This window comes from Narcine bancroftii, chromosome 10, assembly GCF_036971445.1.
Source record: "Narcine bancroftii isolate sNarBan1 chromosome 10, sNarBan1.hap1, whole genome shotgun sequence".
In the NCBI taxonomy this organism is placed as follows: Eukaryota; Metazoa; Chordata; class Chondrichthyes; order Torpediniformes; family Narcinidae; genus Narcine; species Narcine bancroftii.
This window is the reverse complement of record NC_091478.1, coordinates 41,943,540-41,969,444: the sequence shown is the minus strand read 5'-3', so window position 1 is coordinate 41,969,444 and position 25,905 is coordinate 41,943,540. Positions and strand designations below refer to the sequence as shown.

Here is a 25,905-nt window from a genome sequence, read left to right as displayed (position 1 = left end):
GTTACTCAATCAACTTTTTGGTGGAGGTTTAATGCAATGGTATTGAAAAAAAACAGAATTTGTAAAATTCATTAAGGATCAAGTTGCTTCTTTTCTGGATTTAAATAGGAATACAGTTCAGAGTAATTTTACGCCCTGAAGGCGTTTTTACATGGTCAAATTATTAGCTATGCATCAAAAGAAAAGAAGAAATTTTTGGCGGAGAGTCAGTTATTGGAAAAACAGATAGCTGACTGGGAAAAACAGATAGCTGATTTGGAAAAAGGATTTCAGAGGAATTGTACTGAGGAAAATAAGGCAGTTTTAAATAAATTAAAGCTACAATATAATACATTACAAACATATCAATATGAACATTTGATTCAAAGATCTAAGCAACACTATTATGAGTTAGGGGATAGAGCCCATAAAGTTCTAGCATCGCAATTGAAAACAGAACAAGCATCGAGAACTATTAATGCTGTGAGGAAAGATAATTCAGTTACTTTTAAACCTCAGGAAATTAATGACCAATTTTTATAATTTGATCAGAAATTATATACTTCTGAGGGAGTTCGAGATGATGGTTCCATTGAATCTTCTTGTCAGATTTAAACTTGCCAATATTTGGGGAAGATGATGTGAGGAAACAACTCTCCTTTTATGGATTTAGAAATAAAGGATGTTATTCAACAAAGGAGATGATGGGTTTACTGTCAAATTTTATAAAGTTTTTTTATGATGATTTGTCTTCTCTATTTATGGATGTTCTTCTGCAGGTAACGCAAGAACAAGCTTTACCAGATTCGTGTTTGAGTGCAATAATAAGTCATACCAAAAAATAGATAGAGACCCTTTGAATGTAGCTTCATATCGGCCAATTTCTTTATTAAATGAAGATTATAAAATAATAGCAAAATTATTGGCAAATAGACTTGCTAAGTATTTACCACAATTGGTACATGCTTTTCAGGCTGGTTTCATTAAAAATAGGTATGCCTCTGACAATATAATTTTGCTGATCAACGCATCACATCAGCTACCAAACCTATCAATGGTTGTCCTTGACCATTTTTTAAATTATCGCGTTCAACTCATCAAGGTTGTCCCTTGTCGCCAGCTCTATTTGCGTTGTTCATTGAACCGTTAGCTCAAGCTATTAGACAGAATGAGAATATTAGAGGTATAAGGAAAGCAGACGATGAATATAAGGTTAATCTATTTGCTGATGATGTTTTGATATATTTAACTAATCTGGAATGATCTTTAATTTATTTGTAAGAATGTTTAGAACAATATGGTACATTGTCAGGATATAAAGTGAATTGGGATAAAAAATGAAATATTACCAATTTCAGATGCAAATTACAATCAGTGTTACTAAACGTCATTAGAATGATAAAATTAAATATTTAGGTATAATGATTGATGTAAATGGTCAATCATTGTATAATTTAAATTATGTACCATTAATGAGAAAGGCCAAAGCTGATTTGATTAAGTGGAAGGATCTACCTTTGTCATTAATAGGCCGAGTAAATTGTATTAAGATGAATATTTTTCCACGAATTCAGTATTTTTCTCAGTCGATTCCTTGTTTACTTCCAAATATTTTTTTTCAGGATTTAAATAAAGTAGTATGAGAGTTTTTATGGAACGGAAAATTAGCTAGAGTAGCGATACATAAATTGACTTGGAAATACGCTTTGGGAGGTTTACAATTACTTCATTTTCAAAATTATTATGAAGCAGTTCAATTAAGATTTATTAACCATATGCTGGATGTTTCGTACCCCCCTAGCTGGGCTAGAGTAGAATTGGCTGTTATTTCTGAACTTTATTCACATCAATTTATATTTAAGTGGAATTCTGTTTCATTACAGAGATATAATGTACCGATTTTAAAACATTTATTAGAGACTTGGACTAAAATGAATTTATTGATTGGTACGAAAGGTAAAATATCGGTTCAAGCTCCAATATATCAAAATAAATTGATTCCTTTTTCGTTGAATAATAGATTTTTAAGGGAATGGCAGATTAAAGGAATAAAGTTGTTGCAGGATTGTTTTGAAGAGGGTAATTTTTTTCATCATTTAATCAATTTAGAGAGAAATTTTGAATTCCAGTGAATTCTTTGTTTGTGTATTATCAAATTAGATCATGAGTGAGATAATTTTGAAAGAGAAATGAAAATTCTTAAGTTAATGAAATTTGAGTTTATGATTTCTCATTCAATAAGGGTTTTATTTCTGAGATGTATGCATTGTTGCAAGACACTATGGATAAATAAATTTAGATGAATCTAGGATTAAATGGGAAAATGATTTAATTTGTGATATTAATCAGGCCGATTGGGAGATGTTTTGATGGTGTGACTAAATTGCTTAATGTAAGATATAGTATGGTTAATTATAATTTTTTGCACCAGTTATATCTAAACCCTGAGAAATTGAAAAAAACATGGATTAAGTAATTCAGAGTTGTGTTTTAGATGTGGATTATGTGTAGGAACATTTTTACATTCAGTTTGGTTTTGTGATAAGTTTCAATCATTTTGGCATAAAATTAGGGAATTTCTTCAAAAATTGTTCAAGATCCAATTTTTGTTAGATCCAAAAACTTTTTTTGTTGGGTTCCACTGCCCCATTTATGGATTTGGGGTTAGATAAGTTTCAGACAGCATTTCTTTGTTTAGCATTGGCTGTAGCACGTAAATGCATTGCGATTTCATGGAAAGATGAGGTTGAGATAAATGTAAATCACTGGCATAATGAGTTGAGGTCCTGTATTTATATGGAGAAAATAACATACAACTTGGATGATAATTACGACTTTTTTGTTAAGATGTGGTCGCCTTATTTGAAATGTATGAGTTTAGTAATATCTTAAATTGCCATATGTGTTTCTTTTATTTTCATAATGGTTCCCTTGTGGAGTTTGCTGAGGATTGGTGGAGGGGGGTGGGTTAGTTGTAGCTTTCATTTTTGTATTATGGACTTTATTTAATATTATCAAAACCGAAACTTTTACAAAGTTTAAAAAAAAGATTTATCCCAACTCTGTCCAAATAACTTGTGCAAGTTAATGAATTTATTTTACAAATTGTAGATTCAATGTGTAAAATCCTATGTAAACCTCAAAGATTTTAAAAGATATACAGTTGGCTCTCAATAAATCCAAATTAATTCAGAATTTTTTTTTAAAATCCACTCTCGATGTGGCTGAAAATAACTTGCTCCAACTTTTAATGCCCCACCATAAAAATCTCCACATCATTCTCTTGCTAAGGGAGAGGATGGTTCTTGTCAGGCTAGGGCTGTGTGAAACAAATATTGTCAATGTTAATTGCTTTGAAAGGTTTAAGTAACATTTTAATTGAGGGAAAGTAAGTAATTCATCTCTTAATATTTCTGATTTACTGATAAATTAAGACTTTTAAATGGATAAAGAATTCAAATCAACACTTATTTAGATCACCATCAACTTCACAAATGTTGTCTACTGCTTTCTCATTCATAGAACATTATCTTTGCTCCTTTCCACCCTCCCCATTAAAAGACATTTGACATCAAGAAATCTCTTTATTTAGCAGAATCATTTGCACTTTTTTTTAGTTCTGGCTTTTTATTGAAGTACATGGTTGGTTTGATTGGCTCAATTAGTAATACTCAGGAGAAGGTCATCATATATAAACAGTGACTATATTAGGCACATGTAAATCAACAGGGTTGTAAAAACAGAATGATTGCTTTACCATGACCATCGTGTAAATAGTACAGCTGAAAACATTAAAATTGCATTATTTGTATTCTCATTTATTAAAACAAAAGCATACAGTACAATTCCAAAATCTGTGTCAAGGATCGAGTTCCAACGAGATGTGGCTGCAGTAAAGTTAGACACTTTTCCACAGGCAAATAAACAGCTCTTTGTAATAACTGCTGGTTGTTTCTTAAATTAACCAATATTTTTCTGAAGTGTACTAAACCAAGATTCCAATTGATGACATGGTCTCATGAAGACTAAATTAAGGAAAAGACAGAACATCTGCAGATGTTCAAAAACTAACAGAAAATTCTGGAAAAAACAAGGGGACTTTGACCTGAAATGGTAACTCTGTTCCTCTTCCACAATTGCAGCCTGACCTACTGAGTGGGTGCATTTTTTGTTTTTAAGTCAAAGTCTGTGTTTTTGATCAATTCTGGGGCTATAAGTGCTCGGCATCCATACCACAAAGGATGAGGGCTTAGGAGGAGCAATGAACTGGTACAAGACACCAGTGTGACAGAACTCCCTTGCAGAGAACCTTGGGAGAGGAACCTGCAAGATTGGGACCACAGCAAGTGGTAAGCCAGTAATAACTCAAAACCAATTAACCATAGATGATTTGATCTTCCAGTAGTCTTTATCTTTTTAGAGCTTTAGCTTCCATCCAGAAATTGATTCATTAGATAACATAAATAAGAGAGAAAATCAAGCAATCTACAGATAGACCCCAATTTACAAAGATCTGACTTACGATATTTAAAAGTTACTACGATCAGATTCCATTTTGAATAAAGGTAAGACACGGTCTACCTACATCGTGGTTGCTTTTCCTTCTCTGAAGGAAATAGTTCTGTCCAATCAGTGCACGCAGATTGCTTCCCACCCCAGACATCATCATTTCAGTGCTCCTCTTGTAGTGACGTCAAGGCAACGTGCTTTGTCGGACCCAACTCCATTTTAAAAAAGTTATTTGGAATGCATGTGCAGATTGCAGTCACTGGGGAGGGAGAGATTGAAGAGGGAGAGAGTGACGGCAATCTGTGTAGACGTTCCAAATCACAACGTAGGTGGCGAAGTGACGCCATGCCATCTTGGGCTCCCAGCAGGAGACCCCGACTTACGATAATTTCTCTTTACGAGGTGAGTCATGGAACTCTCCTCGTAAGTCGGGTTCTATCTACATACAAATTATAGGTAGAACCAATCAAATAAATGCGGTAGGAAACACATGTCTGATAACTTGTGAGCTACTCAAGTTCAGCAGCCAAATTTGAGTGACTGTCATTGGTTGGAGTCCAATTCGCTTGTTGGAATTTAAGTCTCCATTCCTATGCAAACAACATTCTTTTATATTGTACTTTTCCTTTTTTAAAGCCATCCACAGTACTTCATAATTAATCTACTATTTTGTTGGCAATTCCAATAGTTAAGGTCTCAGTAACAAGATCAATCCAATTAATCAGAAGGTTAAGAAATAGGTGTTTGAAATATTAAAACTTGCATTCCAGTCTTTGAACAGTACCAAGGTAATGCATATATATCTACCAGAGAAGGGAAAGTTTAAAATTCTACACCTATGAGATCTAATGTACTAAAACTTTTTACAAAAATCAAAACATCATTAAACCATGTAGGCTCAGAGGCCACAACATGAAGTGTTGGGATATGAGCTCTCAATATGTGGCATGGAAAGCTTCATCTTTAGTAATCTTATTTGATTACCACAAGGTGACATTGTAACTCAAAAAACTTTTAAATGATTTCGAATACCTTTACTCCATACTGTTAGGTCTGCTTTGTTCATGAATGAGTGAGACAAACACCAGGCTGAGTCGAAATCAGGGTTCTTTGTTCTTTATTACCGGATTGTAACACTTGCGACCAACCATGTTAGTCGGAGAATGCATTCTGCCGTTATCAGCAAAATGGTGATTTTTTATACCCTTGGATATGTGCTTAGAACATCATCATATCATTACTTGTCCAATGACTAAAACTGTTGCTATCCTTTCCCTGCTAGCTTCCTGCCTCTCAATCCATCAATGTCTCTCTTATCTTGTAAGTACAAGGATGCATTCACATCTTGTTACAGCCCTGTACATTCCCATCTCATGATGTTTTACCTAACAGGAGTACAAGGACACCTCCCCTTCTTGTTACAGCCCTGTACAGGGTAACTCCCTACACATTCCCATCTCATGATGTTTTACCTTACAATACTGAGAGACCTTTGACGCAAGTTTGCCGTTCGATACTCTCATGCGATGCTGCCCTTGACCAGCATCACGAGAGTAGCGTGCCGCATATCAAAAGCATGGGAACAGATTGGAATTCAAAATTAAAAGTACAGATTTGGACCTTTGTAACTTTGAAAAATCGTAAGTCGGACTATGGTAATATTACTTAACTGTACTTTGTATAGTCCCTCAATACCAAATTCTAAATATTTTGATCTCTTATCCACTGTACAGCTAATTACAGTTTAACTTCAAAATTAAACTTTTCCAGAAGAATGAATGAAAGCATGATAAAAAAATTACCAGATTGAAATATTTACTGGTAATTTAGATAGTTCTGCTCTCATCAACTACACTCCAAATATTGGGCTTGATCTGTAGCTTGCATTCATCATTTTAAAGTCTCAAGTGCAGAAAAACAAACCAATAATGTAAATCTATGCCTTTTCTTTGTTACTTTTGGTGTTTGGCATATGATATGGCAAGTTCTCACATCCATTATTTTCTTATTCATTTACCTAGATAGATCTGCTTCTGATTTGGTCAAAACCTCCATTCTTTAAGATGCAACTTTGGGTTACATTCCTGCCATACCCAATGTTGCTACATATTTGTTTAATGATGGATTTATTATTTGTGAATGCAAGTATTATGAGATGCAAACCAGATAAGGTTTAGCATTCTAATTTGCATGCTTAAAGTTCAAGAATTTACACCAAACACAGCATTAGTAAAATCACACTTAATATGTTTTATTGCTCTTAATATTTTCCAATATACTGAATAGTCTCTTCAATATACCTTTGAAATGATACAACAAAAGTGTAATACACAAGGTGTTACATGATTTTTTACTCCACCAGTGGCCAATCTAGTCAGCCTTTCAAGTGGGTTAGAAATCACATTTCACATATTTTTGGAACACATGAATGAAATGAACAATCATTTTTCACACCTATATTTTCAGATGAAGCAACAAAGATTGTTGCAGTCGGGCTAACTAATACCTTTGTTTAAGAGTTACGATACCAAAGCATGCAAAACTACATGGCCATCTTGTGCACAATGGCTCTGAAACTTTAGTTTACTTAAAATGAGAATTTCATAACTTAAATATCCAAATCAGATTCTGCAGCCTCAAAGTCTGCAATAAAATGTTTGCACTCCTCCTAGAGTACTATGATTACAAATGCAATGAATAATAAAGGCAGCCTACATGGTGAGACAGTTGGCATAGCAGTTAGTGCAACACCTTGACAGTGCCAACGATCAGGACTGGACCTGGGTTCAAATCCCACACTGTCTGTAAGGAGTTTGTACGTTTTTCCAGTGTCTGCGTAGGTTTTCTCCAGGGGCTCTGGTTTCCTCTCACCCCTCAAAAAAAATGTACCAAGGTATAGGTTAATGGGGTATAAAATTGGCCAGCACATATCTGTTAGTCTACATTTTTTTAAAGATTTAAATTAAAAACAAATTTCTGTTAGTTTGGAGAAGCCATAACTGTAAAGGGATTTAATGTTAATGGAATCAGAATTAAATATTTCTGACATGTGCATGCATAATTTATCATGCATGTTTAAAGAACAAGTGAGGATAGTATTGAATTACTTATTGTATTTGAAGCTTTGTTTTGGAATTATGGCCAATCCAAACCAGAGGCTTTCAGTTGTTTTTTGTGGTGTATCTGGTTATAAAGTATCTGGCTTTGTTTCTCCTCATTTGGCAAGATTTAGTTGTTTTTTTTTGAGTATTAGAGACAGGCACTACAAGAAGAATGCAAGTCGACAAGAAAATCCAGACCCCGTTTATGTGTAGAGATTGTTTCTGTATATTCTAACATACTTGTAAAGCAGAATTTTGAGAGTACAATTTCAAATCACTATCAAATGTGTCGATTATGCTTTTGAACAATGGACCGGCTATCAATTGAATAAATACAAACCTATAAGTGAGATATATATATATAAAATTAAATAGAAGTTCCTTGCCATGTAGAATTTGAAATATCACAAGCAATTCACCAGATATACAGATCAAGTACACCAAGCCCATTAATTTAGACATGCAGATACTGACAGATCAAGTACTTGGAATTTTAAATCAGCCAGTTGCCACTTTGGTCTGCATTTTGGAAAAGTGCACTCTCTGCTAGTGTATTTTGTGTGTCACCCCAGTAAACTTTTCAGACAAAGGGCCCTCATGCTGGCAACCTCAAGGCCATTAAACTCCCGGTGCGTCTTCCTCAAAACAAAAAGCTGTCACGACCATCTTGTATGACTTAAAATGAAAAGGTTTTGTCTGGAAATATTATAATTTTCAAGTATGGAGGCCTTCACTTGTTCTCTCTGGTGGCTGCCCAATATTCCATTTGCTGAGCACTTGGAAAGATATTTAATGGTTCTCTATTATTTGTTTTCAAATGTTAGGAATATATAGAACATTACAGGCCCTCGATGTGATGATGAACTATGTTAAAACATCAATTTGGACAGGTCCAGATGTTAAACACAAAAGGCTACCGGGTAGTGTTTTGTTCTTACTGGAGGAAGTTTGTTCTCAAACTACATATTGAGGAAAGTCAATATATAATGATCTGAATAAATTAATCATGACTCGAGCGAGAGAAATACAGTTTGCATTTGATAAATCGTGCCCAAATTCCGATAAATACATTCAGTGGGATGTGCAGCATCAAGTGCTGGCACAGACCGAAAAGTCTTGATACACACATCCCAGTCGTCGTCCCCCCCCCCCCCCCTATGAGACTCGAGGCTTTAAAATTTCTTATTCTTTAGTGGAAGTTTGGGATATTCCGATACTTGGATGAAGATACTCACAAAAGGCTGAACCATGATGGGGGGGGGGGGGGGGGAAAGAGCATCAACAATGTCGCTGTACAAGGAAGATGGTGTAAAACGAAGTACATTACTATTCTCTCCAGCCAGCTTCTCCATCAGGGGAGACCCTGGGGCCGGGGTAAGGCTCTCCTCCACACCAGAAGTCGGCGGGCTGCGGCACCTCCAGGAGCCACACCGGTTGCTGCGGCGCTCCGGGGCCGGGGCCGCCCGCGTTCTCCGACACCTGCAGCACCTTGAAGTAGTGACAGTCCCTCCCCTCGCTCGGGTCGTAGGGAGGCGCCAGGATATCCAGGAAGGCGGCGGGCCCGTGGCGCGCCTCGATCTGGTGCACGTTGCCCTGCGCGGGGGTGAGCAGGCAGGGGCCGTCCGCCTCGCTCAGCACGTCGCACGACCTCCGCAGCGACCTCCGCAGCGCCGCCCGCTGGCACTGCAGGAGCGGCGGGTTGAACTGCACGCCGCCCGCGTCCGCCTCGGCACCGGCTGCCTCCTCCTTGTCGAAGCATTTGATGACCACCTGGCCGTAGAGCACCTTGAGCAAGCCGTGCATGCCCGGGTGGTCGTGCAGCGGGATGCACGCGCCGCTCTGCAGCAGGAAGACCCCCATGGAGAAGCAGTCGGTCTCGCAGATGTGCATGTAGGTGACGGGGGGTCCCTGTCGAGGGGGATGAGCCGGCGGTCCGCATTTCCTCCGGGGGTCCAGGTTGAGATCCTCGGCCCGGATCTTCTCCAGCAGCTTGCGCAGTTTGGCGAGATGGTCCTGGAACACCCCGCCGTCCGCCGGCGGCAGAGTCCTGAAGGTGTGGCGGGCTTGACGGGCGATCTTCTGGATCAAAGAGGCCATGTTGTCCCGCGGCATCCCCTCCGCCCCCCCCCTCCTCACTGCCCTCTTGGAAGGGGCGAACCGGTCTCCTTTGCTACTGCCGCCCTCCCCGCCGACGGCTCCCGCCGCACGTCCGACTGGCTGCCTAGGACGGACGGGCGCGCGCCCCGCCCATTCACGGCCGCGTGCTCTGACGTCGCACGTCCGTCTGCCTGGGACGGACGGGGGCGCGCGTCTCGTCAGACGTCACAGGGACTCGCGCTTTCTCCATGGGCCCGCTGGCGCTTGTTCGCGGGATGCGTCGCGCATGCGCACAGCTGACGGACGGGGTCAGGCTTCGGCTGCGTCGTAGCCCCCAGCGGTTGGAAGAACCCCCCTGTACCTTCCGGACACCAAGATGCGATTTTAATCGGGAAACTACAACTCCCATCGTGCCTCGTGTTAAACCGAAAGGCATTTGCGCGGCAAGCCACGAGAAACTGGAGAGACCCACGTGGTCAGCATCCATGGTCAGTCACTTTTGGGGTCGGGACACTTGTCCAAGACAGAAGTTGGAAGGGGTCTTATCGAGGGGGAGGGGGGAGAAACTTGAGGAGGGTAAGAAAGTCTGCAGAAGCTAGGGTCAAGTGCAAATCTAAACTTGCTGGAGAAATTTAGCAGGTCAAATCAAGGGTTGTGGAGAGGCTAAGATGTGATAGATTACTACTGTATGAGAGAGCTGGGGACCCAGGGAGAGGGGAAGATGAATGTGATGTGGGGAGAAGGTGAAAGAGAAAAGTAAGAATGGGAATATGATGGAAATAATGGACCCAGATGCAAGTAGGGATTATCTACAATAGGCTTCAAAAGGGTGCCAATCATTTGCCCCAAAAAACAGCTAAGTGAGCTGCTCCAATGGCTGTCACCCACGAGCACTCACATCTACTGTGATAAAATGTTTTGAGAGGTTGGTCATGGCCAGAATCAACTTGGAGCTAGGTAAGGATCCGGACTCGCTGCATTTCACCAACTGCCACAATTGCTCCACAGAAGATGCAAGCTTGTTGGCTCTGGGTTCAGCCCTGGATCACCAAGACAACAGCAACAGATACAGCAGGCTACTTTTCATTGACTATGGCTCAGCTTTCAACATCATCATCCCTTCAGTACTGGTCAGCAAGCTCCAAGGCCTGGGCCTCTGCAACTGGATCCTTGACTTTCTCATTGGAAGACTGCAGACAGTACAAATTGGAAACAATGTCTCCTCCTCGCTGACAGTCAACATGGGTGTACCTTGAGGATGCATGTTTAGCCCACTGCTCTACTCACTCTACACACATGACTCAGCACAATTCAAATGCCATCCACAAAGATGCGGATGACACCACAGTCATTGGCAGAATCACAGAAGGCAACGAGGAAGCATGAAGGAGTGAGATAGATCAGCAGGTTGAGTGGTGTCACAATAACCTTGCACTCAATGATAGCAAAACTAAGGAACTGATTGTGGATTTCAGCAGGGGAAATCAGGAGAACACAAACCAGTCCTCATCGAGGGGTCAGCAGTGGAAAAGGTTCAAATTCCTGGGTGTCAACAACTCTGAGGATCTATCCTGGGTCCCCAGCGTTGATGCAATCACAAAGTTGCTATAGTTCGTGAGGAGTTTGAGGAGATTGGTATGTCACCAAAGATTCTTGCAAATTTCCGCAGGTGTACCATGGAGAGCATTCTGGCTGGTTGCAGGTGCCAATCGGCAGGACTGCCCTCTTCTCACTACTACCAAAAAGAAGGAGGTACAGGTCTTGAAGATGAACAGAAACAGCTTCTTCCCCTCTGCCATCAGAATTCTGAATGGACATTGAACCACAGACACTCATTTTCTCTTGTGCATGCATTTAATTAAAAAAAAAATTATAGCAATTTTGCACCTGTGGCAAAACAGTGAATTTTGTGACATGTTCATGAGCATAAATTCTGATTCTAATTCATGCATTTGGAGAAACAAAGCAAATCATAAGAAGTTGGAGGGACTCAGCAGGTCAGGCAGCATCCATGGGTGGAAATGGTCAGTCAGACTTTCACACCAGGGCCCTTTCTTGAGTGAAGGCAGGTTGAGAGAATGAAACATGGCTGTGGGTTGCGAGTCCTGATGCAAATCTGAACATAGAACCGGAGGGAAGGTGCAAGTGTGGAGCATGCACCATATGAGAGTGTTCCACAGAACTATCTTTGGGAAGAGGAGGAAAACCTCTTCAAAGTAGGCATACTGTGAGAACTCGCTGCGGAATAGTACAATAGAGAAACACAAAAACTGCATATACCGCTCCCTTGATTTTCAGAGTGGGCTGAGTCCAAGTGTAATGCTTTGGCGTTACAGGCTTCAACAAGAACAGGTAAGAGCTGAGAAATAGTCAAAGTTTAAGTCAGAAAGGGCCACCCTATTTGAAGAACAAAAAAGATTCAGCAGGTAGGTACAGGTAAGGGTTGGTTTTTGAGGTATATATTTTGTTCATCCAGTCATAGATAGTGGTAATGGCAGCCAAGGCAGGGGAATGCTCCTTTTGCAAAATGCGGGTAATCAGGGAATGCAGCAGTATCCCTGATGACCAGCTGCTGGTCCTGACAACCAAGGATATGAAGCTGGAGTTGGATGAACTCCAGCTCATTTAGGAGGCAGTGGAGGTGATAGGAGTTAAAGGGATGCTATCACACCTTGGAAGCAGGAGGAGGGTAGGTGGGTGTCAGGAATGGGAAAGGAAACAGGCAGGCAGTGCAGGGCATCCCTGTGGTCATCTCTCAATAACAAGTTTACTATTTTGGATTCTGGTGGGGGGGGGGAGGGGAAGACCTACTAGCAACAAGCCACAGAGATCAGGTTTCTGGCATAGAGTCTCGTCGAGTGCCAAAGAAGGGAATGGAAGAGAAGAGGCGAGCAATAGTGATTGGGGATTTCATAGTTAGGGAGACAGATAAGAGGTTCTATGGTAGAGATTGAGTATCCCAGATGGTATGTTGGCTTGTTGCTAGGGTTCGAGATATCTCAGATTAAGTTAATGGCATTCTCAGAAGGGAGGCCAGATGTAGTGGTCCATGTTGGGATCAATGACATAGGTAGGAAGGATGATGAGGTCCTGCAAGGAGAGTTCAGGGAGTTAGACACTAAGTTAGACACTAAGTTGAAGGACATGACCTCCAGGGTAGTGATCTCAGGAGTGTTACCTGTGCCGTGTGCTTAGAAGTAGGAGGATAATGAATGTTGCCTAAAGACATGGTGTAGGAGCGGGGGCTTCAGGTTTCTGGATCATTGGGCTCTTTTCCAGGGAAGGTGGGACCTGTTCTGATGGGACGGTTTGCATCTGAACTGGAAGGGAACTAATATCCTTGTGGGAAGGTTTACTAGTGCTGTCCAGTGGGTTTAAACTAGACTTGCAGAGGAGGGGAACCGGAGTGCCAGAGCAGATAGGAAGGAAAAGATTATGCTAAAATTGTATGCACCATTAGAAGTCAACAGATTGAACTTGGTGGAAATGTTTTCAGGTGCATTCGCTTCAATGCAAGAAGTATTGTAGGAAAGGCAGACAAGCTTAGAGAATGGATTGGCACGTGGAAATATGGCCATTAGTGAAATTTGGTTACAGGAAGGGCAGGAATGACAGCTCATTGTGCCGGGTTTCCATTTCTTTAGACCTGATAGAACAGTGGGGATGAAAGGGGGGAGGAATGGCATTGTTTGTAAAGGAAAATATCGCAGCTGTGGTCAAACAGGTCAGACAAGAGGGCTTGTCTACTGAGGCTATATTGATGGAGCTGAGAAACAGGAAGGTATGACCACACTCATGGGGTTGTATTATAGTCAACGAGAGTTGGAGTAGCAAATCCATAGAGAGATAGCGGACAGCTGCAGGAAACATAAGGTTGTTATAGACATTTTAACTTTCCACCTATTGACTTGGACCCCCATACTGCAAAAGGGCTGGATGGCTTGGAGTTTGTCCATTGTGTTCAGGAAAGTTTTCTAAATCAATATATAGAGGTACCAATAGAGTGCAATACTGGATCTCCTTTTAGGGAATGAGATAGGACAAGTGTCAAATGTATGTGTAAGGGAACATTTTGGGTCCAGTGATCATAATGCCATGAGTTTCAAGTTAATTATGGCGAAGGATAGGTCTGGACCTTGGGTTGAAATTCTAAATTGGAGAAAGGCCAATTTTGAGGAAATGAGAAAGGATCTAGAATACGTGGATTGATATAAGTTGTTTTAGGGCAAGGATGTGTAAGTTAAGTGGAGGACCTTCAAAGGTGAAATTTTGGAAGTAAAGAGATTCTATGTTCCTGTCAGGATTAAGATCAAGGTTAGAAGGCTTGGTTTTCGAGTGATATTGGAGATCTGGTTCAGAAGAAGAGAGAGAGGTATACAGCAGATATAGGCAACATGGAGAAAATGAGGTACTTAAGGAGTGTACAAAACACAAAAACCTCAAGAAAGAAACCAGGAAGACTAAAAGAAGACACGATGTTGCTTTAGCAGACAATGTAAAGGAAAATCCTAAGGGTTTGTACAGCTATATTAAGAGCAAAAGAATAGTAAGGGACAAAATTTGTCCCCTTGAAGATTAGAGTGGCCAGCTTTGTTTGAAGATTAAAAAAAAGATGGGAAAGGTCTTAAATGTTCTTTTAATCAGTATTCACTCAGGAAAAGGGCACATGAGCAAGTCTCCAGCATCCTGTTTGGGTTCCTCGCCCGCAAATCGCCAACTGCTTGCCACCTGTGCGTGGTCTTCAGCTGCAGAGCCCCTCAATGGTCACAGGCCTTTGGCTTGTCAGCTCTGTTTCTACTTCTCAGAGGGTATTCTCCCTGTTAACAGTGCCCTGCATCAATCCACTACTGCCCTGGAGTCCGCAACCCTTCATGGCCTTTGCCGAACACAGGCGGCACCATTCTGTGGTTGCAGGATTTTAAAATAAAGAACCATCAGCTCCTTTAATGGCTGCTTAAAGTCTGTTTAAACCATTAGCAGTAGGACAGGGTGGAAGGACCCCGCTGGGAGTGCTGTGTCTGCTCCCTGTGGATCACACCAGTATTGTTAATACAGTGCTACCATTTTTTTTGTTGAGATGCAGGTGAAATGAAGAATTTCCTCAGGTTTCTGAGGAGGTAGATGCACTGGAGTGCTTTCTTGGCTGTAACATTAATTTATTGATGCAGAACCGATTATTGGAGAAACTTAGAAACTTAAAGTTGTCTGCTACCTCAACCTCCACACCATTGGTGCGAACATCACGGTGATCTCCACCCCACTTCCAGAAGACCAGCCACCTCCTTAACGTTGTTGGCACTGAGGGAGAGACTCCAGAGAGATTTTGAGAAGACCACTGAAGTATTTGTTCTTCTAAAATCTCTTGCCATGATCGAATCTGTTTCAGATGCAAATGGTATGGCCTATTGGAGATGACCAGATATTATTAAAGCATTGATGCTGAATATTTCCCCTTGGAAGTGGAGGGTAATATTGGATTACTTATTGTGTTAATGAAATAGTCGCAATTTATGGAGTTAATATTGTTGGTCTCTCTCCATTTGGTAGTCCTATCAACAAAGCTTACGGGAAGGCTGAGGTGTTTGATGTTGGACAGAGCATGAGCTTTTCATGCCTAGTTTGTGGTATCTTTAAATATTAATTTTCTCATTAATTCAAAGCCTCTCCTGGTGCAATGGGACAGGTTTGTAGAGGGCATTTTGTGTCATGGATTATAAGTGAACTCTTCCATGAACAAGTGAACCATGACTTTAGTAATTCAGCAAAGAGTCCAGAATAACTCAAGATATCAATAGATATTGTAATGTCTTTGGCGGTTTGGCAAAGATATTCAGTTTTATGCCAAGGAGAGGTGGTTTGACTTCCTTTAGTTCAAGACAGATTTTTTCTGACACTAAAGTTGCAGGCAACATTCATGCAAACTATGAATGCATATCTAAATGTTGCTGAGGTCTAGCTGAACATAAGTTTTTTTTTGGACGTGTAAATAAAATTTGACAGAACATGATTGTCATCAAATGCCCTCATTTCTGACTTTATGTTGGGGAAAATAATTGATGGAGCATCTGTCCTTGTGGAACTCATTCAGTGACATCTTGGGATTAAGACCATGGACCTCCAACAAGTACAACCATCAGTCTTGTGTGAGATATGACTCCAGCTGGGGGAAATTTTCCCTTTAATTGAGTTTGGATTTGGAGATGCACACTTGATTGAATGCATACTTCGTTTAGGGACAAAATTACTTACTTGATCTCCTTTGCCCAGGTTTTTGGTCAAGACACTAAGGGGATTTGGAGCCTAAAACAAACCATACTGAGTATTGGAGAGCAAGTTATTGAGTACCATGCTATAACATTGTTGAAGACACTTTGCTTTACTGATGAGTAAGAGTAATTTGTCAGGGTGGTGATTTGAATTGATATGTTTATCCTATCCAGTCAGTTGTACTTAACTGTCAGAATCTATTGCCCAAGTTGATGCCTAGGTCGTCTAGTTTTCATACAATTTTATAGCATGCTAGGCTATTTCAGAATCAACCACAGAGTAAAGTATCTGGAATCATGGACAAACTAGATTGGGTATGCATGGCACATTTCTTATCCTGGAGGGCATTTGTGAACCTTACAGTATTTTTGAAAAACCTACAGTTCTATGTCATAACAGTCTAGTTTTTTTTCCTGAAGTACATACAGTATCTCAGTAGCTGAGGCAGGCTTCATGTCTTGGAATGATTAATTCAGCATCTATCTTTTGTATTTGAACTGTGTTCCAATAATTTTCAGATTGAACTAGTTACAAAATCAGATTTAAAAATTTCATCTTTCTTTTCTGTGGATTGCTTAATGATGGATGCAAGATATAATTAGTGGCAAAAATAGGGTAATATTAAGTGTAAGGTAAGGGATTTATTCCTCTGAGATGATTTGTTTTTCAGTCTTGTAATGGCTTCTTTCACTTTCATTTGCACAATTGTGGTCTTCATATCGAAAAATGGTGACTATAGATTCTAAAGGTGATCAAAAACTTAGAAGCAAGCCGAGCTCTCTTATACATGGACCAAAGAACCAATTAAACATACTTGAGTAATCACAAACACCTGTGTAAAATTTCCCAAACATTATGGTGCCATAAAATAAGGGAACTAAGTATGAAAAGTCCTGTAATTTTACATGGTCAAACCAAATGCTTGCAAATAACGTTGAATAAAATTTGAAATGTGCATTTTGATTCAATATTCAATTTATTGTCATTATAATACAACATTGTCATAGTAGATGAAATTGCCTGAAGCGTGTTACAGCCAGAGAAAAATAAGCAGAGTCACCAAGTGTCCATAAATTCACCTCCAGTCCTTCTGCAGACACACACAGAGTCCTGTCCAAACCACTGGCAACCTGAGCTCCAGATCCGAACCTCCGACATGGTCAGGAACCCCTCAGCACCATTGGTATCCCCTCTGCCGATGATGGGTTGTCTCCTCTGCTTCTCATCAGACGACGGATATTCTCCCCATTTTCTGATACCTTCCACTCCTCTGGAGTCTGCAACCCCTCGTCGTGGCTGCCAATCATAGATAGATACCACCATCTGCGGGAACACTGTATCTCAGCTCCTTGCTTCCCATGGGTCGTTACAGCGACTCCAGCAGTGCAGCCATCCCCCATTACATGTAACGTTGTTTGATTACAAATTTAAAACTGGAGCACAGGGGCAAATAAGGGAAAAAAGTGGTTGACCCAAATATTATGAGTGCTATATATGCAAAAGTACCTATTTTTCTGATATGTCTCTGTAAAGGCTCTTAAAAATCTGACTGAGAATTTATAAATCCAGAAGAATGACATAGTAACTATGGAGTTAAAATGGAAAGTCTGTAGATGCTGTTGTTGTGCAATGCGGAAAGGTGCTGGAAAAAACTTAGGGTATTCAGCATCTATAGGGGGTCACCAATGTTTTGGACCTGAGCTCTTCGTCAAGGTATGAGCAAAAAACCAGGCAGGTGCCTGAATAAAGGGTGGGGGGGGGGGGGGTGGTGTAGGAGAGGAGGGGGAAGAGGGAGGAGCATAAGCTAACAGGTAAAAGGTCATAGATGGATATAGGTGAAAGGGTAGAAAAGAAACTGTGGCTTCTCCTCTACTGCCATCAACACATTTGCTCTGGACCCGTCCATCCTGAGACACAGCAAGGACAGGATTCCTCACCCCCACCCATCAGCCACCGCATCCAACATATTATCCTCTGCAACTTCTGCCACCTGCAATATTATCTCACCACCAGATGCATCTTGCCCTTCCCCCTCTGCTTTATGCAAGGACGGCTCACTCTGGGATTCCCTCAATCAGTCATTCCTTCTCACTTATTGCCCCCTCAGTACCTACCCCTGCTATTGCAAAAAATGGTATACTTGGGCCCACACTTCCTCACCACAATTCGGAGCCTCACACTGTCATACCTAGTGAAGCAGCAGTTCCTTTATGAATATGCAAGGATCATCTATTGTATCTAGCGCTCCCATTTGTGGCATCTACATTAGAGAGTCTGGACACAGACTGGGAGCACCTTCGCTTAATCTACTGCAATAACAGGCCTCCCAGTGGCCAACCATTTTTATTCGACGTGACGACATATCTATCCATGATCCTATGCGCTGCCAAACCGAAGCTGCCCGCAAATTGAAGGAACAGCACCTACTATTCCGACGGCATTCTCCAAGCAGATGACATTAACAATGGTTTCTCCAATTTCTATTAATCTCCTCTCGTGTGTTTGTGTGTGTGTCTCTCACTCTTTTTCCCTATCCCTCTGTCTTCTTTCCTTCAGTTCCTCACCCCTTCCCTTTTAATTCAGAGAGCTGCCTCCTCTGCTATAATTTCAGCTTTTTTCTCATCTACTCTTCCACCAATGGCCTCTTCCCTGTTAGCCTGTGCTCCTTCCATTCTATGTTTTTATTCATACACTCACCTGCTTTTTGAAGGGCACAGCCCCAAAATGTTGGTTACTTTTTACTTTCTGTGAAGTTGCATGACCTGCTGAGTTTCCCTAGCACTAACTGATAGGGAAAAAATGGTAACTATGGATCAGGTTTAAACTAAGATGAGACTTGTTCATTGGACACTTTAGTACTTTTATCTTACAAGTATAGTGTTAGCAGAATTGGAACATCATTCACATTTCATTTTCTTTTCATGCCAGTCATTTAAAAAAAAAGTTGACCCAAGCTAGTTGTCAAAGTTCCAGAAGGACATTTCTAAATTAGCTTCCAGTGATTTCCAAAGCTACAAAATAATTACTCCCTGAATAAATAAATGAATTCCATGAAAGTTTTTTTCACTTTTTCTTTGCTCCATTTTACTGCAACACGTTTGGTTCAGAGAAACGCAGATGATAATTGTATTTGTGGCATTCATGTCAGTTATTTTGGCTCATTTCTCCTTTTATCCCTCAACAGCTGTGACTTGTTATAATTATTTTTGATTTGTTAAGTACATACAAAACAGGTGTAAAAGTGATTATGCTATTAGACCTGGACTAATGATACAGAGACATGCTTAAATTCCAACATAGAAGCCGGGCAATTTAAATTTGATTAATTAAATAAATCCTGATTTTTAGTGTCAGTAGTGGTGGTAGAGAAACCACCAGATTGTTCCAAAAAACCTACCTGATTTACTTGCATCGTTAAGTTCGTTTAATATTATCCGATTGCACAAGAACAACTTGACAGAACTGCATTTTCCTGATGACCTCTGATCCAATTCTCTACAGCAAACACACCTCACTCTAATGCAGCCAGCCAGCACATTCTCAAGCTCCTATAGAAGGTTGTCATTATGGTAGTCGGTAGTCTTCTCGGGAAGCTGCCGCTTTTACGCCTTCCTGATAAGAGAGGAGATGTATGTCCATGATAGGTCACTTCTTAAGTGGACTCCAAAGCAGCTTGGTGCTCTCTACTTTCTCCGCAACTGAGTTATTCATGTGTAGTGGAAAATCGTCGTTCTTCATCCTCCTGAAAAAAGTCTATGATCATATCCTTCGTCTTTGTAGTTGCAGTGATTTACCCAGTATACACACAATTTAAAGAATATATTTGCTCATTTTTTCAGCATCAAATGGAATCAACTCTTGTTATTCTTCTCAGGGACTACACTGAATACTTCATCCCAGTAAACACCAAGCCAAACCCTTCTAACCTTTTCATTGGCTCTCCTCCACATAGGCGACCTCGATGCTCTCAATCTCCTCCTTCTCCTCCTGGATCTGAGATCCATCACAGTGTACACAGCTTTCTGAACTAACCCACACATGTGCGCTATACTCCCGTGTGTTGCCTCAGATACGTCATCAGTGGCGACCGGCACCGCTTCCGATGTAGATAAATACATGACTACAGCAGCTCCCCAGCCTCTGAGCTATGCAAGGAAGCAATTGATTGGATCTGTCCTGCTATGTAACAGTCTGGAGGGCTGACAGTCTGGGTTGACCTCATACGATACTGGCGATGTATGCAACAACTGGGAGGGGTATGACAGTTCCTCTGATGTTGGCACAAACTCAGAACATGGACTGTTGATATATGCCAGCTTCAGTCAGTCAATGGAGACTGTATCAGTGTTCCCATTTCTACGAATCACAGAAGTAATTGTGTGGTGTAAGACTTCAAAAGGACTGACGTAAATGGACTGAAGTGGTCTGTGAAAAGCAACATGTCAAAGGAACACATGCGTATAGCTTTGTAAGTCATCCAGTACATACACTGCAGGTGAAGCACGTTGTGTAGGTGCAGTGGCATCACTAGGGTTGTGTAACCCAGTGCGGTAACTCATAGTGTCACCCTCTCCCCCCACCCCCAGCATGGACCTCCTCCCATACCAGACCACACCAAATATTGTTTGTACTAATGTAACTTGTAAATTGTAATTCCTGTATCTCACTGAATGTAATGAATGTACTGAGATAAGCAAAATTAAAATGACACCTTTAAATTACAATATCATACACACAACATAAATGTATTTACAGATACTAATTACCACAATATTGTAGCTAAAACACCAGAAAATTTGACAAAACCAGCGACTATAAAAATGCGCGCAACAACGAAAACATCGCGTGCTTGTACTGCATGCAGATGAAACCAAGTGATTCCAAGCATCATTGTAATTGGGTAATAATGACAGCTCTGACCGGAGTGCATGAGAAGGTTCAAAAAGTAAATTAGAATATTTGCAAAAAATGCTTTGTTGTGGTAACTACAGGGATATTTTTATAAAAATAATAAATTTCTGCTGAAACACTGCAAAAAAATTTTTTTATAGTCAGTCATTTTGCTGTCATCCCCTCTGATCGTGTCACCCAGTACATTCTGCACCTCCACGCTCCACACCCCCGTGATGTCAGTGTAGGTCTGAGCAATCTCATGCTTTCCTGAAGATGGTCAATATAACTCGCCGGATCATAGAGGGCTGTCCCTGGACTCAGATTCACGAACTTGCCAGGCAAAGTCAGTGTGATGCCAGATACGATGTCTGCTACTGAAAATCGAAGATCTGCTTTTACAGCAATACGCATGCCAAGGAGAATCATGGGCAAACTTCGCTCCACATAGATACATCGCCACCTGTTGTCATTGCTGCTTTCAATTGGTGGTGGAATTATACAACTAGGCTGTTGACCTGCGGATGGTAAGCCATTGTCCAAATATGGGTACTTGCCCAAAAGGTCAGTGAGAGCTTGGAACAACGCTGACTCAAACTGAGTCCCTCGGTCCATCGTAATAGTGCCAAGGACACCAAAGGATGGAATCCAACGATCCACAAAAGTCCGCGCCATCATTTCCACAGAGATGTCAGTGTCAGGAATGACCTCCTGCCACCTGGTAGCCTGGTCTTTGCACACGAGCAGATAAGTACCTACATCCTCTGAATGGTGGAAATAAGCCGACTTAGTCCAGGTGCATGTGATGGAAATGGGAATCTGGAACAGCAAAATCTCCCAGCCTGGATTTCATGTGTCTGGAGACTTTAAAGTTTTCACATGGCAAGTAGGTTCTTGCCCATAATCCAGCATCCCACTTAATTTGAGGCCAAGTGAAGCGTTCCATAATCAGTTTGATCTATGATCTTCTACCAGGATGAGATACATTATACCTCAAGAATCTCCCATTGCATTGCTGACAGCATTTCTGTGGGGAAAAAAAAATCACAGACCTGTGTTTCACCTGATTCATCCAGGCTCACATCTTGTAGATGGAGACCTGTTTTGAACTGGTGATACCGGATGAGATCAGGATTGGTGCATTGTCCACGAGCCATGGCAGTGAAATTGATAACAGTAGGCCTCAATATCACGCCTGGACAGGATGCCAGCTATTGCATTCACCTTCCATCGGATGTGCCATAAGTCCGAGGAAAATTGAAAGATAAAGCCCTAGTGCCGAATTTCTTGCGGCAAGTAGAGATGTGTGTTTTTATGTACAGTATGTGTAAGAGTCTGGTAGTCTCTATAAATGGTGAAAAGGTGACCTTTCAACAAAAAAAATGGAAATGTTTCACTGCGAGATAGATTGTTAGGAGTTCTTGATCGAACATCCTATATTTTGCCTGAGGCAGTGACAGCTTGGTTGAAAAGAACGCCAGAGGTTCCAACTGCTCATGGATTTGTTCTAACACTGCTCCCACAGCACTGACGGAGGCAGCAGTGGTAAGAGAGAGCAAAGTGTTGGGCTTTTGGTGCACAAACATCATGGCATTCACAAGTGCTGCCTTCACATAGTTGAAGCAACAATGGCATCATCTCCCAAACTCAATGGTCTTTTGAAAACAGACTTTCTGGATCCATTTAGTTGTTCGGAAAGGGGGTAATAGAGATGCTTGGCTGGAAATGGTGATTGAAATTTATCATCCCTAAAAAACATAGTAACTGGCCAAATCTAATGGGTGTAGAAAAGTCTTGAATTTTTTGCACTTTCGTTTCATCGGGCAATATACCGTGCTGGGTAACGCTATGTCCCAAATTCATCAAGTCTCTGGAACAGTGATATCCGATGGAACTTGTGTTTCTCTTCATCCACACTCACTACAAAATTGAGGCCAGAGAATACATAGTCCATAAACCACTGGAATGTCTTGAGTTGCATTCCGCTGACCAAATGGCATTCGCAGAAATTCAAAAGTGGCGAATGTGTAATAACTGCTGTCTTGGCAACATTGGAAGGTGCTACTGGAATCTGATAGTAAGCATGTTCTAGATCTATTTTTGCAAACACACTTTTGCTGTGGAGGTTCTCTGAGGAGTTATAAATTGGGAATGCTGTATCATTCAGGTACAGTAGAATTACTCAGGGCACCACAAGGCCATCAATCCCCAGGAGACTTCTTTGAAACCATATACAATGGCAACGTCTAGCAGCTGTCAGATCTGAGGACTATGCCCAGCTCCTGCATGTGGTTGAATTCTATTTCACAATTTTAAGACGGTCCGGGGTGATCTATGAGTCCATGCTGCAACCGGAGGGCCCTGAGTCTCTATGTGGTGGGTTACTACATGTTTAATGTCTGTATGGCAATACGATGGGGGTCACCAAATGAGGAAAATCCTTGAGAAATGCTTGGAAAGGGCAGAAACCAGGTTGGAGGCTCATCAGGTGGGTGATGACACGTGAGGACAACAAGTGCAGCTCACTTGCATACAAGTACTGCAGTCCATGACACAGTGATTTTTTAAATCAGTGGTTTTCAAACTTTTCATTTCCACTCATGTACTGCCTTAAGTTTTCCTGATGCCATAGGTGCTGTGTGATTCATAAGGGATTGCTTAAGGTGGTATGTGAGTGGAAAGAAAAAGTTTGAAAACCACTGTTTTAATCGTATCTAATTGACTCGTTACGTGCACGGTTTCATAACTCCAAAGGAAATGGGCCATGTCATGATAATGAATATGTATGAGATGTACCGGAAGTCACGTGGTAAGAGAGAGAGATAAGAGCACAAGCAGGAGAACAAAGGAAACCGGAGAATAAAAAGACACTAAGAAGTTTACCTGATAAACTTGTGTTTAATGTTTTATTAACTTCACATTTCGGGCCACAAATGTGACATTGGCGATGAGGATGAAAGAAGCTTGAAGAAATTTAAAGACTAAACAAGATTACAGAGGTTTACAGACAACTTCAAGGTGATAAGAATTTTCTCTGTGACTCAGTACTTTTGGAGCTGGAATATTTCCTCATGGCTGGTGCAAACGGTGACTTTCTAACACATAGTGGAATTGCTCATTTTGACCCAACGGGTAATGCAAGCACTGTAAGTGTGAAGTGGAAGGCATGGCTGGAAGAATTTGAATCCTACGCCGACAGTCGTGGCCTATTTCTAGATACCGGTACAGTTGAACAAAAAGCGCAGAGAAGGGCGTTACTTCTTTTCACTGCTGGACCCTCAGTTCGGGAAACATTTAAGACACTTTTGAATACTGGAAGAAAGGATGAGTACCAGAAAGCGGTAGATGCATTAAATGCACACTATGTAGTGACACCGAATGCTACATTTCAATGCCATTTGTTTCGGAGAGCGAGTCAAGAAGATGGCCAGACAATTGCTCAGTATGTGACGAGACTACGCCAGCTAGCTGTTGGATGTAATTACATGCCAGCTGATTTGGACAACCAATTACTGGATCAAGTCGTACAGCACTGCAGATCAGATAAACTCAGAAGACGTCTACTGGAAAGAGGGAGTGAGTTGGAACTCACTGATGCTTTAACCATTGCTGCTGCATTAGAGGCTGTTGAAGGGCAATTTCATACCATGACCCTAAAAGACAACTCAAGCCAGCAAATTAAGAGGCTCTCACATCGCCATAATCAGCCAAGATATACGTCGACACAGGACGTGGAGTGTTATCGATGTGGAAACCGAGGTCACTTTGGAAAAGACCCATATTGCCCGGCCAAAGGCAAAGTTTGCAGAAAGTGTGGAGATAAGGACCATTTTGCAAAGAAGTGCAAAAGCAAGTCCAATGCAGACCAGAAGAGGAAGAGTACAACTTCCAAAGGCAAAGCCTGGGGGAAAGGAAAGTATCCTGGAAAGAAAGATACCATTCGCCAGATAGACAGTGACGATGATGATACCCAGGAGGAACAGAGTTGTTACCAATTTACGTTGAATGAGATACATCGTGAGAAGGTCCCAGTGATCATTGGTGGAGTGACAGTGCAAGTCATTGTAGACTCAGGCAGTGACAGTAATGTGATTGATCAACATTTATGGGAGAAGTTGAAAAGGAAAAAGATTATCTGTACCTCAAAGAAGTGTTCCAAGAAACTGTATCCATACACAGCAACCAAGCCATTGGAGACCATTGGATGTTTTACTGCAACTGTTGAAGCTGGAGATAAGTACACCAAAGCAGAGTTTATGGTCATAGAAGAGAGGGGAGAACCATTGCTGAGTAGAAGCACAGCGCAAGACCTGGCAATACTTCATATTGGAGCTTGTGTCAATTCAATTCAGTCATACGAGGATATGAAGCAAGAATTCCCCGCAGTCTTCCAAGGAGTAGGAAAGCTTAAAGGTCGACAATTGAAGCTAGCGGTAGATGAAACGGTCAAACCCAAGGCACAACCAATGCGCAGAACTCCGTTTGGACTTCGTGGGAAAGTTGAAGCCAAAATTAAAGAATTGATCGAACAAGACATTATTGAACCGGTGGAACATTTGACACAATGGGTCAGTCCAGTAGTGATTGTGCCCAAACCAAAGGGTGACATAAGACTATGTGTTGACATGAGAATGGCCAATGAAGCTATAATTAGAGAACGACATCCTATACCAACAGTGGAGGAAATACTTCAAGAACTAACTACCAGTAAGGTATTCTCAAAAATTGATCTGAAATGGGGCTATCATCAATTAGAGCTAGATCCAGGTTCCCGAGATGTAATGACATTTGTGACTCACTGTGGATTATATCGTTACAAGAGACTATCATTTGGAATTAATGCAGCTTCGGAGATCTACCAGTATGAAATCCATCGAGTGATTCAAGGCATTCCTGGAGCTGCCAACATTTCTGACGACATCATAGTCCATGCACCAACGAAGGAAGAGCATGACAAACGGTTGAGGTGTGTACTATCTAGACTACTGGAGGCAGGCCTTACCGTGAATGGAAACAAGTGCCAGTTCGGTGTGTCAGAAATGGACTTCATGGGACACAGACT

At 41.2% G+C, this 25,905-nt stretch overlaps 1 protein-coding gene across 1 annotated transcript; it reads right to left on the bottom strand.

Moving 5' to 3' along the window:
- Positions 1 to 6,718: 6,718 nt before the first annotated feature.
- Positions 6,719 to 9,854, bottom strand: LOC138744493 (2-aminoethanethiol dioxygenase-like). Its single transcript, XM_069900760.1, has one exon. It carries the CDS (start codon positions 9,699 to 9,701, stop codon positions 8,916 to 8,918), a length of 786 nt encoding a protein of 261 aa, XP_069756861.1. The 5' UTR covers positions 9,702 to 9,854; the 3' UTR covers positions 6,719 to 8,915.
- Positions 9,855 to 25,905: the final 16,051 nt, after the last annotated feature.

Coding starts and splice junctions, on each gene's coding strand:
- LOC138744493 (XM_069900760.1), bottom strand. CDS start 9,701: ATGCCGCGGGACAACATGGCCTCTTTGATCCAGAAGATCGCCCGTCAA.